The following is a 21,092-nucleotide window of genomic DNA, read 5'->3' as shown; positions in this document are numbered from 1 at the left end:
TTTCATTACTTCAGCTTCTTGGCTAGTCAGGCTCTAACTAGTGGGAGAAGGTATTTAGAAGTGATCATGTAAACATCACAGGCTGCCACAACTCCAGAGATCAACCAAGGCTTCTTTTCCCTCTAAGATTCAAGTATGAGCCTTCTACAACAAACTAAAATAATTTCATTTCCTTGGAGCTGCACAATGTATCTAGAATACTGGTTTATTTATTTAGAAGACTTCTATGTCACCTCTCCAAACACTGGCAAAGTGCCTCACAGGGTAAAAAACCCCCCACAATAAAATTATAACACCAACAGCATAAAATGAAGCTAGAGAAACAAACTGTAAAACTTCCACCCAGCAGCCTAAAATGCTATTCATAACACAGTCCTCAGGCTAGAAGCAGACCATAAAAATAGATATAGACTGAACTTCATAGTTAAAAGCCTGATTAAAAAGAAATGTTTTGGCCTGGTACCTAAAAAATACAGTTTCAGAGGCTAAATGTGTTGGTCCGCAGAACAGTTAAATTTGAGGCCAGTAGCACCTCAAGAGGCCAGTAAAAGTTTTCAGGGTATAAGCTTTCAGAATCAAAAGGGAGCTTTTACTGTCAAAAGCTTATACACCCTTGTTGGTCTCTAAGGTGCTACTGAAGTCGGATCTAACTGTTCTACATGTTAGTGTATGCAGATCTATCATGGGAACTCCCTGTCAAAAAGCAACTGTCAGTTCCCAGTAGGGACGCCATTTAAAAGCATGTAGACCTATTAAACTTTTTTGGTCTTAAAGGTGCCAATGGACTCAATGTTGTCCCGTTACTTCAGACCAACATGGCTTCCCACCTGAATGTAACTGGATATGCTTTCATCTTGTTTCATCCTGCACTTTCCTAGATCAGATTTATGTTAATCCTACTTTGCCTGTCTAGTAACAGTTGGGAACGGTCCTCCCCCATTCTGAGTGAATCCCAAGAGCCACTTTGGTATAGTGGTTAAGAGTGGTGGGCTGTAATCTGGAGGAGGGTTATTTTAGCATAAGGTTTGATTAACCATCCCTCCACATGAAACCTTGAACCAGTCACAAGCTCTCTCAGAACTCCCTCAGCCCAACTTACCTCACAAGGTGCCTGCTATGGGAGAGGAGAGGGAATATGTAAGCTGCTTTGAGACTCCTTAAGGTAGAGAAAAGTGGGGTATAAAATGAATTCTTTTTCTTCTTCTAATTATGCTTTCAATTTGATCTTATTTAACAGGCCTCTCTTTGAATGACCCTCTCTTGGCACACATTTTTTGTTGATAACCTAAATACACTTACTCTTACTCACAAAAACTTAAGATGGGATACATTTTGTTAGTCTTTAAAGTGCCAGTGGAGTTCCGGTTTTGTTTTGCTCCTACAGACTAACATAGCTATCCATCCAGAATTCACATATTTTAGTCACACTCTTAATCAGGCTCCCGGCCTGCTCAGCTATCTTTTCAGTCAATGGCATATAGCCACTAAATCCAACATCTTCATCTTCATCTTCATTCTATGCTGATTTTTTTTTTAGCCACACCCTTTTTCTCTCATCTTTTCTGCCATATTCACTTCTTGGGCCCTGCCTCATATCCTTTACTTCAGTTCTGTTTTCTGCCTTGCTGGTTTGGCTCCTTCCTTCAGCTCACTTCCCCTTACAGTTTCACTCTCTCCAGAATTTTCTTCTCATTAAGCTTTCCAGTCCTCAGGCTTTCTATGCAGCTCACACTGTCCCCCTGTCCATAAGCCTGGATGAAAGACCTTTTATTTCACAGCTAACCAGGACCAGCTGCCCTGCAGAAGAACAGAGAATGGGGGACCCTTCCATTGATTCGTGATTCAATTTTCATCTGGCCTCTTGTTACATATGTTCTACAGAAGCCAAAAAAGAGCAAATATTTGAACGGTAGCATGGAAATGCTACAATAGGTAAATTTAGCTCAGCTAATATAAACTAGAATCTTAATCACTGCTGTAACCACAATACCATTTCAGTACAGCTTGCTGAAAAGCAAAATTATCCTCTGCTACTCTCCAAAACATAGACAGTATTGCCAGAAAATCTGCATGACTATATCATTTTTCAATGGATACATCATTAAACTAGGCCCTCACATGGCTCCCTCTCATCAGATCACACATACCTTCTAAAGCTTGTCTTAAAATCACCATCAAACATTTGGACAGTTTGTTGCCCTAAAAATATACATTTTATATACTATAAATTGTTTTTCCTTTGACCACATCATATTACCCGTGATATTATGGTGTTTCACATACCCATACCCTTTGCTATGACTATACAATCTAGAATGGAATCAGGGCTGATATAGTGTGAAAATACTGTATTATTACCACAGAGTACACGATTTTCAGAATGTTCTGCTTCAAACATTATGAGTCACATCTGCAAATTATTATTAAATAAAAAACAGGCACCACTGCCTACTCCACAAGCTTTATAAACCTGCCTTCAATGTACCTATTTCAGTTTTGTTGTCAACTCTTCTAAACGTTAACTACAAACAACATGACTTTCCCTAGAGGCAATGAACTAACTAGGCCAGCAACATTCACTATGCGGACAGTGCTAAACTAGATATTGCACGTACAGTAAAGAAAGTAGTCACTGGAGATTCCAGTTCCTGATCCAAAGGGGCTTCCTATGCTTTTAATAGCTGCTCAGCAAAGGAGATTATCTGGCAGATACAAGTTCCTCTGCGTCAGTGCTCAGAGCAAGAGCATTGGATGCCCAACACCTCACTGTTAGTCAGCTATCAAGGTACCTGGATAGGTGTTTTGTGCTGTACGAACAAAAAGGCAGATTCACAGAGGTCATCAAGCTGACGTCTAGCGCAAACAAAAGGTAACATGCTAAAAAATTTTTTGCTATCACAACTTTGTGGCCAAAATAGGCATTGAGTTAAATTTTGTATTCAAATATATTTCACCTCCATATTTAAATCATAGTAATTTTCAGATTTATTCTTCACCCATCTGAGGCAGGGTATATTACATACCAGTCTACACAGAAACACGAGGCAAGCCTTGACAGAGTTTTACTGATTACTGAGAAAGCACAGTGTTTGTGTGCTAAAGTAATCAACTATTCAGAAATAGTTTGCAATTATTGTTAGTTATAGGCCAACAGTTCTGGCATTTTTCCAAAAAGGCATGGTGACAAAGTAGTTGTCAGGACTGAGATTTGGTCTAGTTGAGATTATTCTGACTCAGCTTTCCATAATGAGTCTTCCACCTAAAAACTTGGGGCTTTGAACTCCAGGGATCAGAATTTTTGAATCTCTTCAACCAAAGGTATAATATAAATCTATTGCTGTGTTACTAAACAGAGCTTTTAAAAGTTCTGGTGATCAAAGTTGATCAAAAGCCATTATCTGGAATTGTGGAGAATTTCAAATGTACCACATTAATAAGGTTGGTCTTAATAAAACATGGCTTTTGTTTTTGGATTTTGCTATGAACAAACATAACTACAAGCTTTTGTGTCTATTTTGAGAACACCGGAATTTAGAGAAAGGAACATTTAAAATGGGCAAAAAAGAAACTGGAGTCAGGAGATAGTTGGAAATGTCAGGAAATGGTCAAGAAAGTCAGGAGATAGTTGAAAATGTCACATAGCAAACAAGCCTCAGTGAAAATCCCTCTCTTAGACACGCATGCTGAGAACTTCTTCCACTTTGCCATATCCAACCTCCTAATGGATGGCTTGCAGGAAGCTAAGAGTAACTCCCGCACCCTATGTGAAAAGGGGACGGGCTGAATCAACCATGCTGTTAGAATCCGTGATGCCATATTCTGGTACAGAAATGAGCTGAGCTACAGTAAATCCTCTGCTACTGATAGGGACATGTGCACCCCCTTGTACATTTCCCATATAACTGGGAACCAAATTTATTTTAGTTTTTAGTTTATTTGTAATTTGTATCCCGCCCTTCCCACCAGGTGGCTCAGGGCGGCTGACAGCATATAAAATCTAACATAAGAATATAAAAATGTAAACATTTCACACAGTTTACATAGTTAAAATTTAAACATTTCACATAGTTTACATAATTAAAGCATTAAAACATACAGCAATCTTATAAAAATTACACTCAGTTTCAAGCCACTGTGAGACCAAGAGGGGGCTAACAAATCCTGTGAGACCAAGAGGGGGCTAACAGGATACATGTTGAGTGATCCATTATGAGTTTTGAAATTACCTCGTGGATAATTCTGAGACTGGGGAAGGCATAGGAAAGGTGCCCAACCTATTTGAATTGGAAAGCATCATGGATACACTCCCTGGCCATGGCTACCATGGAACAAAAACTGCCATTCAGTGTTTAATTTGGTAGACCTTTACTGTGCCTAGGAATCCCCACTTCCTGAAAATAGGATCTATGCAGCAGTGGTTGATCAACCATTCATAACCTACTCAAGTGTCCCTGCTAAGGGAGTCCACTACTCTGTTGTTCAACCCTGCTGTGTGAATGGCTGACAGAGAAACATTGTGACCATTCCCAAATATGTGATGGCTCTTTGCATAGTATATGAGACCCTGTGCCCCTCACTTGTTTAGGTAAAATTTTGCAGTGATGTTGTCTATTGCTAGAAGTATGTTTCTGCCTAAGATGAAAGCTGAAAAAGTGTACACACATACCCAACCAGTCAAGGAGGCATTGGTGTAAATGTGTATATCATGACTTCGTACACCCAATGGGACACCTCTCAATAGGTTCTCCATGTCAGCCTATCACTCTAGGGACCTAAAGATGTTACCAGGCATAGACAGCTGGAAGTGTTGAACACTCATATAAATAAATTCTGAAGTGGTCTCACATAGGCATAGGGTACCACAGCCACTGTGGCTGACATGAGAGCCAAATGTTATCTTTCACACAGACTGAAATCTATTTCCTGCCATAGCCTTAATGGCAGATTTAATAGCCAAAGCTATCTGTATTGGTTAATGTGCTCTATTTGATGAAGAATCAAATCTGTGCCCCTATGAAGTCAATGGTTCTCAAGGGGAGAAGGTGGGATTTCTCTCAAATAATTATGAACCCCAAGTCCTTTAAAGTTGAAACAACAAGGTGTAAGTGTTCCTGAAGGCGCTCTGGGGATGCAGCAGCAAATAACCACTTGGTAAGGTAAAGGCAGATTGTGCAACCTTGTAACCTCAAATGGGCTACCACCACAGAGAAACATTTTGTGAAAACCCTCAGTATGGTTGCTAAAATGAATGGCAAGGCTGCATAGTCATAGGTATTGTCATCAAACAGAAACCTTAAGAACTTTCTACATGAATCATGTATAGAAATATGAAAGTATGTGTCTTTGAGATCCAAGACAACAAATCACAACTCCCCAGAAAGAAGTGGTATGACGTCAAAAAGGAAAATCATCCTAAACTTAAAAACCTGCCAATGTTTGTTGAAGTCTAAAGTGGGCCATTTCCCTCCACCTTTCTTGTCTATAGAAAAATAACTAGGAAAAAACCTTTGATCAGACCTTGCCCTGGGTGCACCTCTAATGGCACCTTTTCCCAAAAACGCAGAATGGAGTGAGTTGAGTCAGAATGCAGTGAGTTGAGTCAGAATTGACAGGTGTCAAGTGCTGCACAATCCCTATCAATGATCACCTCTATGATGTAATCAAATAAGGTTTATTCATTAAATGAAGATGTTACAGTTCCAAGACTACGCCTTGATGAAACTGAAGCCCCGGGTTCAGGCAATCACATAACCTTGTATGCAAAAAGTTACAAGCTTGAATTCCAAGCACCTTTTTTCTCTACCAATAAAAGCATTCCCCCCCCCCCCCCCTTGTTATCAGTTCTAGCTGAAGAAGGTTCCTTAGAAGCTAAAGTCTCTGGGCTTGACCTTGGTAGTGACGAGTACCACATTCCCAGGGTGGAAGGTTACTTATGCATCGTTACAGACAAAGCACAGGAGATCAGCAAACCATCAAGTCCTCTAAACCCAGCAACAAAGCAAATCAACATGGTTACATCAGGTGAATTCAAAATGGATGTTCTTATGGTAAGAAGCATTCTTGACAACAGGGGGCTGAAAAGGAGGCATAGAAACAAATTCCAGAGAGTAACCTTGCTTATTATTGAGAACCCAGGAGTTCTGAGTAATCTGAGACCATGCAACTGAAAAACTGGATAATCTATCAAAAAATAACTTGCCCTGCACTAGTCAGGTAGAGGAACCAACCCTCCTCTGCAAGTGCCTAGGCAACTGTGAGAGAGAAGAAGCGGATTTCCTCTCTGCTTATTCTGCCTCCTGGGTTGGGAGTGCTGGGAGAAAGCTGGTCTATATTGCTGCTGCTAGGGTTGAGGGTTCTGATACCTATAGTCATGGTACTTAACAGAACCTATATTGTTGTATAAAACTAAGTTTAGGGAAATTACCTTGGCTTGTATGTGGGAAATGACACAGAGGTATAGCTATATGATGAGATACAAGCACCTCAAGGACATTGTCCTCTGATGACCTTGGTGACATTGGACCATGTGATGGAAACAGAGCTCTGGAAGACCCTTGACTCCAACTGTTGTGGGGGTCAACTAATGTCAAGTTGGCAACACTGATAAGCATCAGGAGGAAGGAGGAGGTAGACCTTCAGCTTCTAGGTGAAGCCAATGATCAGAGTTGGACTATAAACATCAAGGAGTCCCAAGGCTGTGGGCGTCAAGGCAACAGGGAAGGTTGACATCAAGGTGAAGCCCAATGTCAAGGAGATTCCAGAGGCACCCATTTGGATTTTTTTCTTTCCTTTTTAAAGTGGTGGCAGCTCCAAATACCATGTGCTGTGCCATGGATGATTTCTCACTCAATTCCACCACTGATGGTGTTGGAGCTGAGACTACAGATAGTGCTCTGGGTCTGTTATTGGGTTGCACCCATTGTTATCTGGGGTGCCCAGGGCTTCCTCCCACTAAGCTACTTTAAGTCTTTGTGCTCTAGGTGTTAGGAGGTGGCATGCTGGGCATGTGGCTGTATTATGGCCTTTCCCAAGGCATATTGCACAAGAATTATGCCCATCATTCGGGGCCATTTTAGCTCCATGCTTACTGCACTTATTGAAAAGCACCATAACCTTTACTAAGTCAAAGAAAAAGAGCAATACACTGATTGAACAACTCTCCTCAGGAAAGCTGTCTCAGAAACTCTGGAAGCCCATCCTCTCCTCACAGTGGTGAAGAGAGAAGAGCGTTCTCTCTGCCTCCATCACATGACCCTTTGGGTGGGAAAAGCAGGGCTCAAGACCGAGGGGTGTGCTCCCAGGCTCTGGAACATTCTAAATCCTTTGGAAGCTCATTCTTCCATGGCAGGCCTGCAACCACACAGTCCCATGTGTGCCTGCACAGAATCCACAATGATGGATTAGTTTTACTATATTATGAGACAAATAATACATGATTACCCCTCTGCTCTCAGAAGATTGTATCTGGGTTGGATCCAGTGATCCATCAGCAACAAAATTCTTGCATCCTGGTACAAGATGTACAATTCACATCACCAGTACTCCTATTTGTTGTAGAGCAGTTACAGTTCTGATAAAATATTTGCAGATATAGGGCAGGGTCACCTCATTCAATACCTTAGCTTCCTTCTCCTGAAAGTGTATGACTAAAATCTGGAACTAACTACTAGAAAAACTGAAACCAACTACAGTCCATGATGCAACCAAAGTCACAGGTTTTTAATCAGATTATCTGTGTTAGAGAAATAGGCAGAAATTTACTTCAAAACATTGAGATCTGTTAAGTCAGGGGTGTCAAACTCATTTGTTATAAGGACTGAATTTTCACTTTGTCAGAACGGGCCATATGTGTCATAAAATGTAATGTCAGATAGGAGAGATATAAACTTTATAAAGAACACAGACAAATATACACATTCAGCCTAACCCACCTCATTGGCTCGTTGAGCCTAAGCCAACAGAAGGAAGAGAGGCTTAGCTCAGTAGCCACTCCCTCCCCAAGAGAGGAGTTTTGCTCTGTAGCTCCTGTGTGATTCTGCATCACAACTTGCTTTGCCAGGCTTTGCTCAAAGAAGCAAGAGAGAGAGAAGGAAGCAGACAATAGTGAGTTCCTTGTGAGCCTGACAGAAGCCCTCCAGGGGCCTGATTTGTCCCCTGGGCTGCATGTTTGACACCCCTGTGTTAAGTCCTGAGGATCGCTAATAGACTTAGACAGCGCTAATAGTTTTAAATTGATAAGTAAATTATGGTTTTATATGTTTTATTGAATTGATTGTTTTTATGATGTTGTGAGCCGCCCTGAGTCCGCTTGCGGAGAGGGCGGGATATAAATGTAAAGTAATAAATAAAATAAATAAATCAGGCAGACAGCAGGGATGGGCTAATCTCTCAAGATTGTGGTTCACAACAGTCTTTTGTTCAGGCTTGCTGGGGCTCAAATTCTCCCATACCTCAGGCCACTATCATCAGAGCCAGTTTGGTGTAGTGGTTAAGTGTGTGGACTCTTATCTGGAAGAACTGGGTTTGATTTTCCACTCCTCCACTTGCAGCTGCTGGAATGGCCTTGGGTTAGCCATAGCTCTCATAGGAGTTGTTCTTGAAAGGGCAGCTTCTAGGAGAGCTTTCTTAGTCCCACAGGGTGTCTGTTGTGGTTGAAGGAGATAAAGGAGATTGTAAGCCGCTCTGAGACTCTGATTCAGAGAGAAGGGCGGGATATAAATCTGCGGTCTTCTTCTTAATGACAACAGAAGGAGTTAATATTTGGTCATGCCACTAAACTTTTCTAGACTGAACAATAACACAGGTTGATGCTGTAGACTCCAGGACAAAGGAAAGGAAACGTCCCCTGTGCAAGTACCAGTCGTTTCAGACTCTGGGGTGACATTGCTTTCGCAACGCTTTCACGGCAGACTTTTTAATGGGGTGGTTTGCCATTGCCTTCCCCAGTCCCCAGTCTTTTACACTTTCCCCCCAGCAAGCTGGGTACTCATTTTACCAACCTCAGAAGGATAGAAGGCTGAGACAACCTTGGGCCGGCTACCTGAATCCAGCTTCCGCCGGAATTGAACTCAGGTCGTGAGCAGAGAGTGCAGTTCACAGTACTGCAGTGCTGCTGCTTTACTACTCTGTGCCAACCTCCAAGACGCTGTTTTAGCCTTTCGGGCTTCTTCACTACTCCCATGTTGTAACACTCTCTTCTGGTCCATTTTCCTGCAATCTACACAATTTCTCCATGTTCGTGATATTTTTGGAAATCCACTCCAGGCAAAGGCCCTTAAGTCTTTCACAGAAGACAGTGAAACAATCGTATCTGACATTGGAAAGGGGGAGAAAGAGTACTCAGACACGCACAGTAGAAGCTGCTAACAACTGTCGGTCTCCTACAAGAAAAAAGGTTGACTTTCAGCATGATTCACCCAAGTGCCTTCTTACTGCAAAAAAAAAAAAAAAGACAGGCAGCGAGTTAAGTGTCTCAGTACACTATTTTATAGTTCCAGGCTCTATTTATGCTGTTCAGAAATGCTATACAGGCAAAAATAAGGGCTGAGTTATTGACTGCTTTTCTGCTCCAATTGCAGAGTTACCTAAAGTTGCAAAATGGCACATGCTCTTGCATTTGTGTCCAAAAAGTAAAAGTACTTCTGGCAGACTTCAGTCCTATGACTTATGCCAGAGCCAAGAAAGCCAAAACTTCTCATTAAGCAAAAGCAAAGACTGAACCCTAGAGGCAATGAAGTTTATATGTACTTCCTATTTTCCATCAAAGCCACTAAAAGAACCCTCCAGACATAACATTTATTTTAAATAGAATGATGGTCAAGTAACCAGTAATTTGGTGGAGCCTGTAAATTACAAAACATTTTTTCCACTTGAGTGTTATCCAGCATGGTTTAAACTTTAGTTTAGTGCTTGTTTCCCTCCTTTCCATGTATTAAATAGTTAATGTGCCACTGAGGAGAATCTCCATGAAACATCTAAGTATTTATTAGAACTGTTTCAAGACATGACCTGAATATAGAGAATGCGAGATTAATGGTTCCAAATCATGCTCTGGGTACATTATCGTGTCATGAGAGATGCTGGGGCTTGCTTTGAAAAATTAAGCTGCCATGCTGGATGCATCACCAACTCTATGCCTGTTGAAAGCTCCATGCAGCTTTGTGCCCTATTCCTTTGCCAATATATGGCCACATCAGTCCAAGAAAAGAAATAAAGATTCTCTGATATAGTCTCAGCTACAGATGAAATATTCAGTAAAATCCCTGAAGCATCACTGTTGCCAGACTATGGATCCATCCTAACTGTAGATTTTCTAGTGATGGAGAGGGAGTGATGCCAGGAAGCAATGTAAACTGGGCTGAAATATCAGCACAGTTACAAGGATGCCACCTACCCATTGGCACTGACAGAGATCAAATGATATATAACACTTAGGGTGAAAGAATAAAATGTGCTTTCAAATTTTAATGTATGCACATATAGTAAAGGGTTTGGGAAACATCATGCTGTATAATCTTGAGGCCAGTTGTGAAGGCCTGGGGGGAAAATGGAAAAATCTGAGCCCACCCCTCCCCCGAGTAAGGACTTTTCCCCTGTTTTTCCAATGGGGAAAAAAATTAAGGGGGCAGTCTGGGAAAAAAACCTCCAATGAAACTCTCCCCCCCCCCCCTTTAGGAATGAGTAAAATAGTACTTGAAGTAAGATTTTGTATACTCAAAATATACTGCATGGAAAAAATCAGAAGACTTTTTCAATTTTTCCCGTGGGAAAATTGGGAAATTTTGGGAAGTCATTAAAAAAATCCACCTTCTTATACTGTAGTCATATACAAAATTTTCAAGGTATTTTGTTTAAATGTAAACAATTTTGGCAAACTATACATTAGTAAAGAGTTTAGTTTAATAAACAAACATGCTGCAAGTTCCACCAATTATGATTCTATGAGACACTTTCTGTCCAAATAATGCACCTGTTTACTTAAAAAAATAGTTTTCAACCTTCAGGTTTTATTGTTTTCCTAACTCTCAGAGGACAAACATTTGCAACTTGCAATTGCAATATACTTGCAATATTTCTTACAGAAAATGTATATTTTTAAATTGTATAAATAAGCCAAATAGTACAATTTTATACACTAACATAAATGAGATATTTAATGTTGTTAAATTAGTAAAACAAGTTTAAGTTTGTTAGCGGTAGTTTAAGTTTGACAGGAAAGCAATTACTGCATGTATTTCAACAATTTTTTTCAATTACTTCCAAATTTCTGGAAATTTTACATCTCCAGCAAGGAGGCAGAAGCATATGGATTATATGCTTTCTGGCCAGCAGGGTCTTTACAAGCACTGCTCACATGGTTTTAGTTGAACCTCTATAATAACAAAGACAAAAAGAGGGAGTTTCCAGAAATTCACATTCTGTGCCACTATTGCCACAACATTTTACTTGACATCTTGTTTGCATTATGTCACAGAAGATTCACACTCTGAATCTAAGAGTGCAGATATCTACAGGGAAGACTTTCTTGCATAGTGAAATACTATGCCATAACATTACAACTGCAGTTTTCTGCGAGTAAGCCTCATTGAACAGACTCAAGTAGAATTCTGAGTAGACCTGCTTTACTAAGACCGTTCTCTCACCTAGAGCCCTCATGAAAATCTCATTTCTTATTCTAAGCTGGTAACACTGCCACCAAATTTTAGAAAAACATACTTCCAGACTTCTGTACTGTTAAAATCCAAACACTCTGCAATGTGATCTTTTGTTGATAATGGAAGAGAAAGTCCACTTCGTGCATATGCTCATATGAAAGAGAGAAAGAGACTGAGTTGAAATCAAGTACAGTTACATGGGAGTGCAATAACCTCTGGTCTGGCCCTTGGGTCAGCATAATGAGCAAGTAGAGCTGAAATAGTTCTATCAGATGTGAAATGAAGATACATTCTGCTCTCATTTTATAAATCCATCAATTCATAAAGTATTTAAGTGGTTACCCAATGTTACGCAAAATAAGACACACCTTCATAAGAATCTCATCATGTGATCTGCCAACATCTCATCAGTGGGTCCATCAATGATAGAAGTCAAGACATATTTAACCTATGAAGCTCAATGCCACAGTAATTAAAGGTAAAGGTAGTCCTCTGTGCAAGCACTGAGTCGTTACTGACACATGGGGTGACATCACATCATGAAGTTTTTTGGCAGACTTTTTACATTGCCTCCCCCAGTCATCTATACTTTCCCCCCAGCAAGCTGGGTACTCATTTTACCGACCTCAGAAGGATGGAGGGCTGACCTTGAGGCAGCTACCTGAACCCAGCTTCTGCTGGAATCCAACTCAGGAAAGTGAGCAGAGCTTGGACTGCAGTACTGCAGCTTACCACTGTATGCCATGGGGCTCCTAACCACAGTAATTAGCACTACAGAATTAGGAAAAATATATATTTTTAGGTTTATTCATGGTTAATAGTTAAAATAACCAAATTGTGACTCACATTCAGAGAAAGTGCACTATTCGCTACCAGATGTTGGGAATTAAGAACAGAGGGTGAGTATTGCCCATCATGCTTTGCATATGAACTTCTCTGTGGCATTGGCCACTGCTGATAGAAAGACTTCTGGGGCTAGAAAGGTTCCTGCTTTAATCCAGCTTTGTACATCTTCCTCATGTTTGTGCCATCTGTGTTCTTGTTTGGTAACTGTTGATATATTTCTTGTACCAAACTGTGTATCATCAAGTAATAAATTCAGCCAAGATTGTTTTTCACTTTTTACTATTCTCTTATCCAGTCACCCACTTTGGATTATTCTGGGAACACATTGTTTGATCCTCCCTACTGCAAGAATAATCCAGATATTTTTGCTCCGTGTTTCTCATTTCCAGACTATAACAGGATCTGCCATTGCTAATTTCCCCCAGAAAAATTTAGCTAGGAACAGGCTTGTCTTGAAAACTAATGCATACAATGATCAAGGAAGATCTGTGTCCATCTCCTAGCCACCACCATCACTCATCTTCCCACTTGAAAATACTCTCAAAGAATGCTTCATCATGGCATCCTCATTTAGGGAGAGGTATTAGTGAATTTCCTGCATTGTGCAGAGGGTTGGACTAGATGTCCCTAAAGATCCCTTCCAACTCTATAATTCTATGATTCTATGCTTGTGAAACCCCCAGGCCTGCATCCCCCTGTGGAGATGACATCTTCTTTCCATATCACCAAAGACAAGTCAGTGTGCCAGAAATTACTTGGCTTCTTTGCAAAGCTTAGTACCTTAAGCTTCTGTGCTGGCCACTGCACCCTTTTCTGCAGGATTATCCCAGGGGAAAGCTGGTCTGCCTGGCTCAGGAGGGAAAAGTTCCTTCTGGCTTCCCTCTGGGCAAGGAATGTTGCCTTCTAAGTATCCAGGAAGTCAGTACTCCCTAACTGGAAAGATTATAACCCTAACCTGCTGCCTACAGATCTTTCCCAGCTTCCAGCCAGGTGCCCCCTAACATCCTTCCAGGGGTGGAATACTAGCAGGAGCTCCTTTGCATATTAGGCCACATCCCCCTAATGTAGCCAATCTTCCAAGAGCTTACAAGGCTCTTTTTTGTAAGCTCTTAGAGGATTGGCTACATCAGGGGTGTATGGTCGAATATGCAAAGGAGCTCCTGCTAGAATTCCACTCCTGCATCCTTCAGCTGGAGCCTTTTATCCCTCTCTTCCCCTGGCCAATCCAATTTCCTGTTCCCTTAATCCTACTCAAGAGTAAGCCCTTTCTTTCAAGGAGGCTTTTATCCCAGGGGAGGTCTCAGTTTCAAAGAACACTAATGCAGGTTGGCCTCCTTCTTGTCTGCTCCCCCCTTGCTCTTGCAGGTCCAACTAGCACTTTCCTAGGCTCTGCAAATGAGCTGCTGCCTTCCTTAAGCCAGTTTGGTGTAGTGGTTAAGTGTGCGGATTCTTATCTGGAAGAACCGGGTTTGATTCCCCACTCCTCCACTTGCACCTGCTGGAATGATCTTGGTTCAGCCATAGCACTGGCAGAGGTTGTCCTTGAAAGGGCAGCTGCTGTGAGAGCCCTCTCAGTCCCACCCACCTCACAGGGTGTTAGTTGTGGAGGAGGAAGATAAAGGAGATTGTGAGCCGCTCTGAGACTCTGAGATTCAGAGTGGAGGGCAGGATATAAATCCAATATCATCATCATCATCATCATCATCATCATCATCATCTTAAGGCTGCAAGAAGAATGTTGATGCTTCGGCCAGGAGAGGAGGGTGGCACACGGCTGCTGCCTTAACTGACATCCTTTGGGCTGCTTTCCAGGCTGCCATGTCTCCCCGGATAATGGCTGTGGCTCTCAGTGGAGCACTTGAGGCCTGCCCAACCTTTGGGGGCCTTTTGCACAGAGGGGCAGGGATTAGATTAGATAATTTATTTAGATAATTTGGGATTGATGGCAAGCCAGCATGGCTTGCCTTAGCAAGGCATGGCAGCATGCTAGGGCGCAGCCAGGCTGTTGGTCTTGAGGTGGGCAGGGAAGCCAGGCCAGCTGTGTAGCTAGGGGGAGCACAGCTTGGGGGCAGGCAAGGCTGTGTGCCCTGCACGTGATCAGAAGAACCAAGAGCACCACTTCTCTCCTCCCTCCCTTGATTCCTGTGGCCAGACTGTAATGGCCACTTGGGCAGCATCTCCTCCCTCCCTCTGCCCACACTCACAAGCCAGCCAATGGCAGCCTCAGGAAGTGTGGGCTGGCATGGTGATAGCAGCGGGGCTGAGAAACTTCCTCAGACACCATGCAACGTTATATCTGTTGCCTCTTGCCCCCCAGGGAGTCCCATCATGGCTATGCGCCTGCCCAAGGCTGTGATAATGCCTAACAATTCTGTTCTTAACCATGCTTTTCATTCCACTTACCTAGGAAAATAATCATCAAGTACAGAAGCAACATAAAACAAACATAATTGAGACATGCTTGAAGCTGTAGAGACCGATAACACAGGAAAGGAGGAGGGGTTTTATTTTGGTAGCACTGAGGAATGGGATCTTAAAGAGGAACTTAGTTTCAGAAAGTATATCCTTCAGATTAAAACTAACTTCTAATGACACATAAGAAGCATCCAGCTCCTCCTTGTTTGGCCTTTGGGGAAATTATCTGTAGCCTAGAGCCAGAGAGAGTAGACTGTGCACCCAGGCAACTGCCAGCTATCAACTGAACACACCTGAGGCACAGATGCACTTTGGTTAATTTCAGCTTGACCACAGAGACTACAAAAATAATAATAAGCAGCCCTGGAGAAAGTGGCTGTCATGCACCTGCCACAGGACATACCAAGGGAAGCTGAGTGTTTGATGCATTCTGTGCTTTATGGTTTGAAGGGTTACTCATTCCTAGCCTTCCTGACGAGGTGGGATATAAACGAATCTATAGACCTGCAGTACAATGCTACTCCCCACCCCCCTAAAAAAAAAACCCAGACAAACATACCCCAAACATCTGCCGGAGGTCAGGATCCCGAAAGCGGAAGGGAATATTGGAGACGTGCAGCCGCTTTGGAGTAGACTTGCTCTCAGTATTCTCACTGCTTTGTGTCTGTGACTGCTGGCCATCCGTCTGTGCCCCTCCTTCTGTCTGCTGCAATATTTTTTTAAAAGTAAAGAGTAAATTAGAAACAAATATATTCAATATTCACCTTTGTCAGTCCATGTCTTAAGTATTAAGTCATTCTTATGCAAGTACCTTAGAGTTAGGGTGATAATAAAGTAGCCAAGTCTAACAACAAGCAATCTTTTGTTCTCTCCCTCCCCTCTCTGGCCCCATCTTTTTCTGAACAAACAGTAAGAGGATCTCTATAGAACTAAATACTGAGCAATCAATTGCACCCAGGTAAGGTAAGGTACAGATTCAAACTAATACAGGCAAAAGGATGCAAAGGACTGTACCAATAAATTTATTGCAGTGACTACATTTTTACTTCTAAACTGACCCTTTGATGCAGCCTGCATCAGCTTACATACATTCATACTATTAAACATGCCCATTAAACATGTTTTGCACTCTGGCATTGCTCCATTGTCTTTTAACTAAAAAAAATGTCAATACAGTTATAGCTATTCATCATCATCACAACGAAACAGGTTTCTTACCAGTAACATGTATTGTCCAAATGTTCATCTGCAGGTTATGTGCCTCCACATTCTAGAAGCCTAGCCAAGGAACTAACACTTAAATCCCCTTCCTCAAGAGAGCTCTCGCCCCCACACACACCTTGAGGAGAGGGGCACCTGCCTTCTCACTCAGTTTCTTGAGAATGCCACAAGCAGCTCTCATGTGTGCTTAATGAGAGTGATCCAGCAGTGGGGAAGGAGGAAAGGTTGTGTGATGACACAGAAGGCCACTTACAGAACAGAGAGAAAGGTTAAGTAATTTGTTTTACTACTTTGCAGTCTCTATGCAGTCACACTGACTTAACTGAAGGCAGCTGCCTGCATTGCATCTGGAGGAAAGACATCTTCAAACAGCCTGTTCAAATGCTGTATTAACTGTGGCTCCAGTATCAACAATATAATAGGAATATGAAAGCTGATGGGGGCAACCCAAGTGGTTGCTCTATATACAGCTGGAAGTGGTACTCCTTTGAGAAAGTAAAAAATGACGACTGCGGATTTATATGCCGCCCTTCTCTATGAATCAGAGACTCAGAGCGGTCTACATCTCCCATATCTTCTCCCCCACAACAGACACCCTGTGAGGTGGGTGGGACTGAGAGGGTTCTCACAGCAGCTGTCCTTTCAAGGACAACCTCTGCGACAGCTATGGCTAACCCAAGGCTATTCCAGCAGCTACAAGTGGAGGAGTGGGGAAATCAAATCCGGTTCTCCCAGATAAGAGTCTGCACCCTTAACCACTATACCAAAAGGATGTAGATATTGGTTTGGTATAATGAGTACAAACTTTTGAAGGAGAAGCTGGCTAGCCAGCTAGCTGCTAACTTAAGTGACAGTAGTAGTTACTTTGATGGGTGCTGGCTGGAAACTTTATGTCCTTCTTTGCACCATCATAGCATATGTTATGTCAGTGGCCTTTGGGAAATATTTTAGATACATAAAAAAAATTAGGATGTACCCAGGATCCAGAGAATACAGACACCTTTGCTTCTTGTTCTTTGTCAACTGAGATAGTAGAAGTCTAACTGTTGTCTGGAAGTAATGATGGCCTACATGAAACTTAATCCAGATGAGGTGCCGTGCGTTGATAAGATCAAATTGTTTGTGGAGTCAGCATGTGCTAGATGGGCTGCACCCCCCCCTAAAAATACCAATTCACAGTCTGGGAACAGATCCAGAGTTATAGAAGGGGGTACATATCTGTGGCACCTTTATACAGCTTTAAACAGCTCGCTACTTGTGTCCACTTTTTTATCCATGGCACTGACTATATCCAGACTAGACCACAGCAAAGTCTCCTAGCTCAGCTCCAAGTACTCCCTCATTATCGTTGAAGTTCTATATGTCCCCAGTCCAAAATATCTAAACAACTGCCTCCTCCTATGTGAACCTGTTCACTGGTTAAGACATCCCCTGCTGTTTGTGCCACTTGCTGGCAAAAACCAGACAAAGCTTTCTTTGTAGTGACATGGACTGTAGAACTCCCCTCCTCAGAGATACTTGCCCGGCACCAGATTGACAAATATTTAGGTGCCAGGCTAAGGCATTTGTTTAAAATTACCCCAGGCCTGTTAGTACTTTATTCCCTGTCATTATTTGTTGTGAAGGTTTTATGGACACTGTGCTGCTTCTATTGTGCACACTTCAGCTGCTGGTGTTTTACGGTTTTAGCCTGCTGTGAGGTTCTTATATGCTAATAGTTTGCTGTTAATTATTTTTGCTTTAATGCCATACTGTTAATTTTTAGTGGATTATATTTATTAAATCTTCTTATAAGCCACTTTGAATATGAATTTTATAAATACACTACAAAATATTGAGATGCGCCTGCTGTGGATCAGGTCACAGCAGATGAAAAGTCACGGCAAGCCTATGAATTTTCCAAATGTATATGATTGTGGCAAAATGGAGATGCCACCTCACATCTCAGAAAAGCACAATGGGAAGTCTCTGCACCAACACAGTGGTAATGGTGTCAAAGTGATTATGGAAGATATAATGACCTCTGGAGGAAGTAGAGAGACAAGCGGTGCTATAGACTGGTATGATCAAATAGGAGCAAAAAGGTGGCAGAACACAAAATATCTGAAACCACACCAAAAATAGTATAGTGACTAGTGATGGTAGCTCAACGTAGGATCCTGTTGAAGGAGTTAGTATGACCATTATCATCACATGGTATGAAGTTCTGGAACACCCAATATAGTAATGAGAATCCTTATAATCCCAGGGGACCATGAAAATAACACGGTGAAGCATAATCTCATATCCCAGTCCTGTTTGTAGTAGTATCTGTTTCTATCCGCATCCCCCCAGCAGATATACTGGAGTACTATTTTGTAAACCAAATTTTATTTGATACCCTGTGTCTCAAACTGATGCCCTTTTCCACCATAATATCATCACTGTTGCTTTCTCTCCTGCAGGTGAAAGACACATTAGTAGAGTGGGATTCTTTTTGTTCCAACATGTACAGCTCCATTATCCTTGGAGAAGGAGAGATCGTAAGAAGAAAGGTTCACAAAGCAAGGATAACGAAGAGGGTAAAACCTCCCCAACAGCAGTTCAGCTTCCAACAAAACCTGTGGAGGGTCCAGCAGCATGTTTCCAAAACACAGGTGCCAAATAGAACTTCTATAAATTTCCTGGATGAACTTCAAACAATTGAATTCTTTATTCAAACAAAGGAGGCACGAAAGATAGCTTACACTAGTGACAAACAACAGTTGCCTAGTAAGCCAATAAACATGTGGACCAAACGTGAAATGAGGGGAACCCAAAAGAAAAATTTTCAGTGTCCATTTGTGTAAATAAAATAAAGACAAGACAAAACACCACCACTCTACAAAAAAATGCTAATGCTTACAAAGACATTTTGAGGAAGTAGAAAACAGAGTGAGATGGTGTGCTCTCTTTCAGGCATGCATACAGAAATAAAATTCTTTTGAAAAAACATTCATGTGTCAATTCCTTGTCAAGCTCTCAGATGTTCTGAAGGTGTTTCTGCACAGGTGGAGAACCCATGTCTATGATGGCACAGAAAAAAACAGCACCATCCCCACATTTATTATGGAACATATGAAGCAGGTTACGTACAATATTTTAATTCTTATCACAACAGTGCAAATTATGTATTTTTATTTTCATGTTATTAACGATGAAGTCAGGAGAAAGTGGTTTGCCTAAAACCATCTAAGTGGCACAAACAAGATCAAATGTCCTGTTTTGTAATACAAACTATCTCAGCCACTATGCTATACCTGCTCTCAATAGGTAGCTCTGCATTTAAAATGATTTAAAGATCATCTGATCTCCAGCAGCTCCTGTACATCTGCAGTGCCTTCAGAAGCATCACCTGGAAACTGGTATAAACATGCTGCTTCTGGTTCCTTGATCCCTTTGACCCCAGCTAGCTGCAGCTCCTGGCACAGCTGTGGCATGCAACTGTAGCCAGGAAAGACAAGGCTATGTTGACCTCTACTGGTACCTCAATTCACTGCTCTGTTCTGCCAGCAATGCACCTTGGCATTCAGTGAACCTTGTGTTGGGTAGGAACTGCAGCTTTATAGGAGTTGCCTCATTCCTACATCTGGCGCCAGTTATGTCAGCACCACTGACTCTCTCCCCCCACCCCCCTCATTTTGATATTTTCTCCCAGTGAGAATTTAGCTGACACCACATTTGATCATCATCATCATCATCATCATTTTTAACAGAGATGGGGACAACATATAAAACAATAGAAATCAAGTTACACACAGTCTGGTGACATTGGAATAAACCCTATTATATTTGGATGTGTATTAATGTAACAGTTTAAAAGGAAATGAAAAACAGGAACAGCTCTATACTAAGAGCATTATAAACCTACATAGCACCTACAGAAAAGACAAGTCTTCAGTTTGTAGATTCCATGATGTAAATCAGTGTTTCCCAAAGTGGACGATATTGCCCCCTGGGGGGCGCTGTAACGATCCAGGGGGGTGGTAGTAGCCTTGTGTGCAATTGGGGAGCAGTGAATAAAAATAAGGGGGCGGTGGAAGCATAAAGGAAGAGAAGAGAGTAGTAAGTGTCAAAACATCACGTTTCTGGGAGGTATCCAGAATTTCTAATTTAGAGAAAAAATCCCATTAACAAAAATAAAGGATTCCTTTTTGTCTGCTACTTAGTGCAAATTCACCCAATTAGACTAGTAATGAGGACCAGAACTCCTTCCACTTAAAATATAAGAAGGATGCAGTTTATTTACAAGACAGAATAAAAAAATAGAGGTGTACAAATAAACAAGAAACACAGAAACAAAAAACTTTACTAGCTATCCTAGCCAATACTTGCTACAGCTAGCAGCTTCTCTAGGTTGCTTGAAGTTTCTCTTTCAGCAATACAGTTTAAGTCAGGACAGTGGAAGCACTGAGGCAATTGCACAAACTTCCCTGAAGAGTTCCAACCTGCAGCTTTCTCCTCACAAGGTTTTTGTAGAGCATCAAGCTTCTTACAGTCCTCTGGTTACCAGGTGGTTGCTTCTGTTGATTTTAGCCAATTGCAATGCCCCAGACACAAGCGTGTCTTCTGCAGGGGCAGTGCATTGGAGTAGGCAGGGTAGGCAACCATGTGGCACAATCTCGCCAGTCAGTAGACAAGCCGAGAGCCCCAGACGGCACTGCTGCGCCACCACTTTTCTTTACAGGGCAAATGTTGCCTGTGCTTGTTGGAGGCTTCCAAGGAAGCCTCCAAAGAGAGCCCCATTTTACCACTGCCTGCTGCTTTCAGGTTGAAAGCAGCTGGGTGGCAGCTGCTTTCAACTGCACTAGTCAGAGCTGATGAGTGCAATGGAAAGGTGCTGCCCACCCTGCTGCTTTCAACCCAAAATCAATGGGCAGCAGTAAAATGGGGCACTCTTCGGAGTCTTTTGAAGCCTCTGACAAGCAGAGACAACAT

The 21,092-nt window shown here is 41.9% G+C and overlaps 1 protein-coding gene across 17 annotated transcripts in view; it reads right to left on the bottom strand.

Annotated features, from left to right (window-relative positions):
- The window catches only part of RBFOX2 (RNA binding fox-1 homolog 2), a 268,012-nt gene that overhangs the window by 48,134 nt on the left and 198,786 nt on the right, over positions 1-21,092 (bottom strand). For all 17 annotated transcript variants that reach the window (XR_009555753.1, XM_060245527.1, XM_060245531.1 and 14 more), the window contains one exon: positions 15,475-15,621. Coding sequence is in view for 16 of the 17 variants with exons in the window: in XM_060245527.1 (XP_060101510.1) it covers positions 15,475-15,621 (147 nt within the window). In the remaining variant the exon portion in view is untranslated. The remainder of the gene's footprint in view (positions 1-15,474; positions 15,622-21,092) is intronic.

This window comes from Heteronotia binoei, chromosome 8, assembly GCF_032191835.1.
Source record: "Heteronotia binoei isolate CCM8104 ecotype False Entrance Well chromosome 8, APGP_CSIRO_Hbin_v1, whole genome shotgun sequence".
NCBI lineage: Eukaryota > Metazoa > Chordata > Lepidosauria > Squamata > Gekkonidae > Heteronotia > Heteronotia binoei.
The sequence above is the reverse complement of the archived record's forward strand: the minus strand, read 5'-3'. Positions and strand labels throughout refer to the sequence as shown.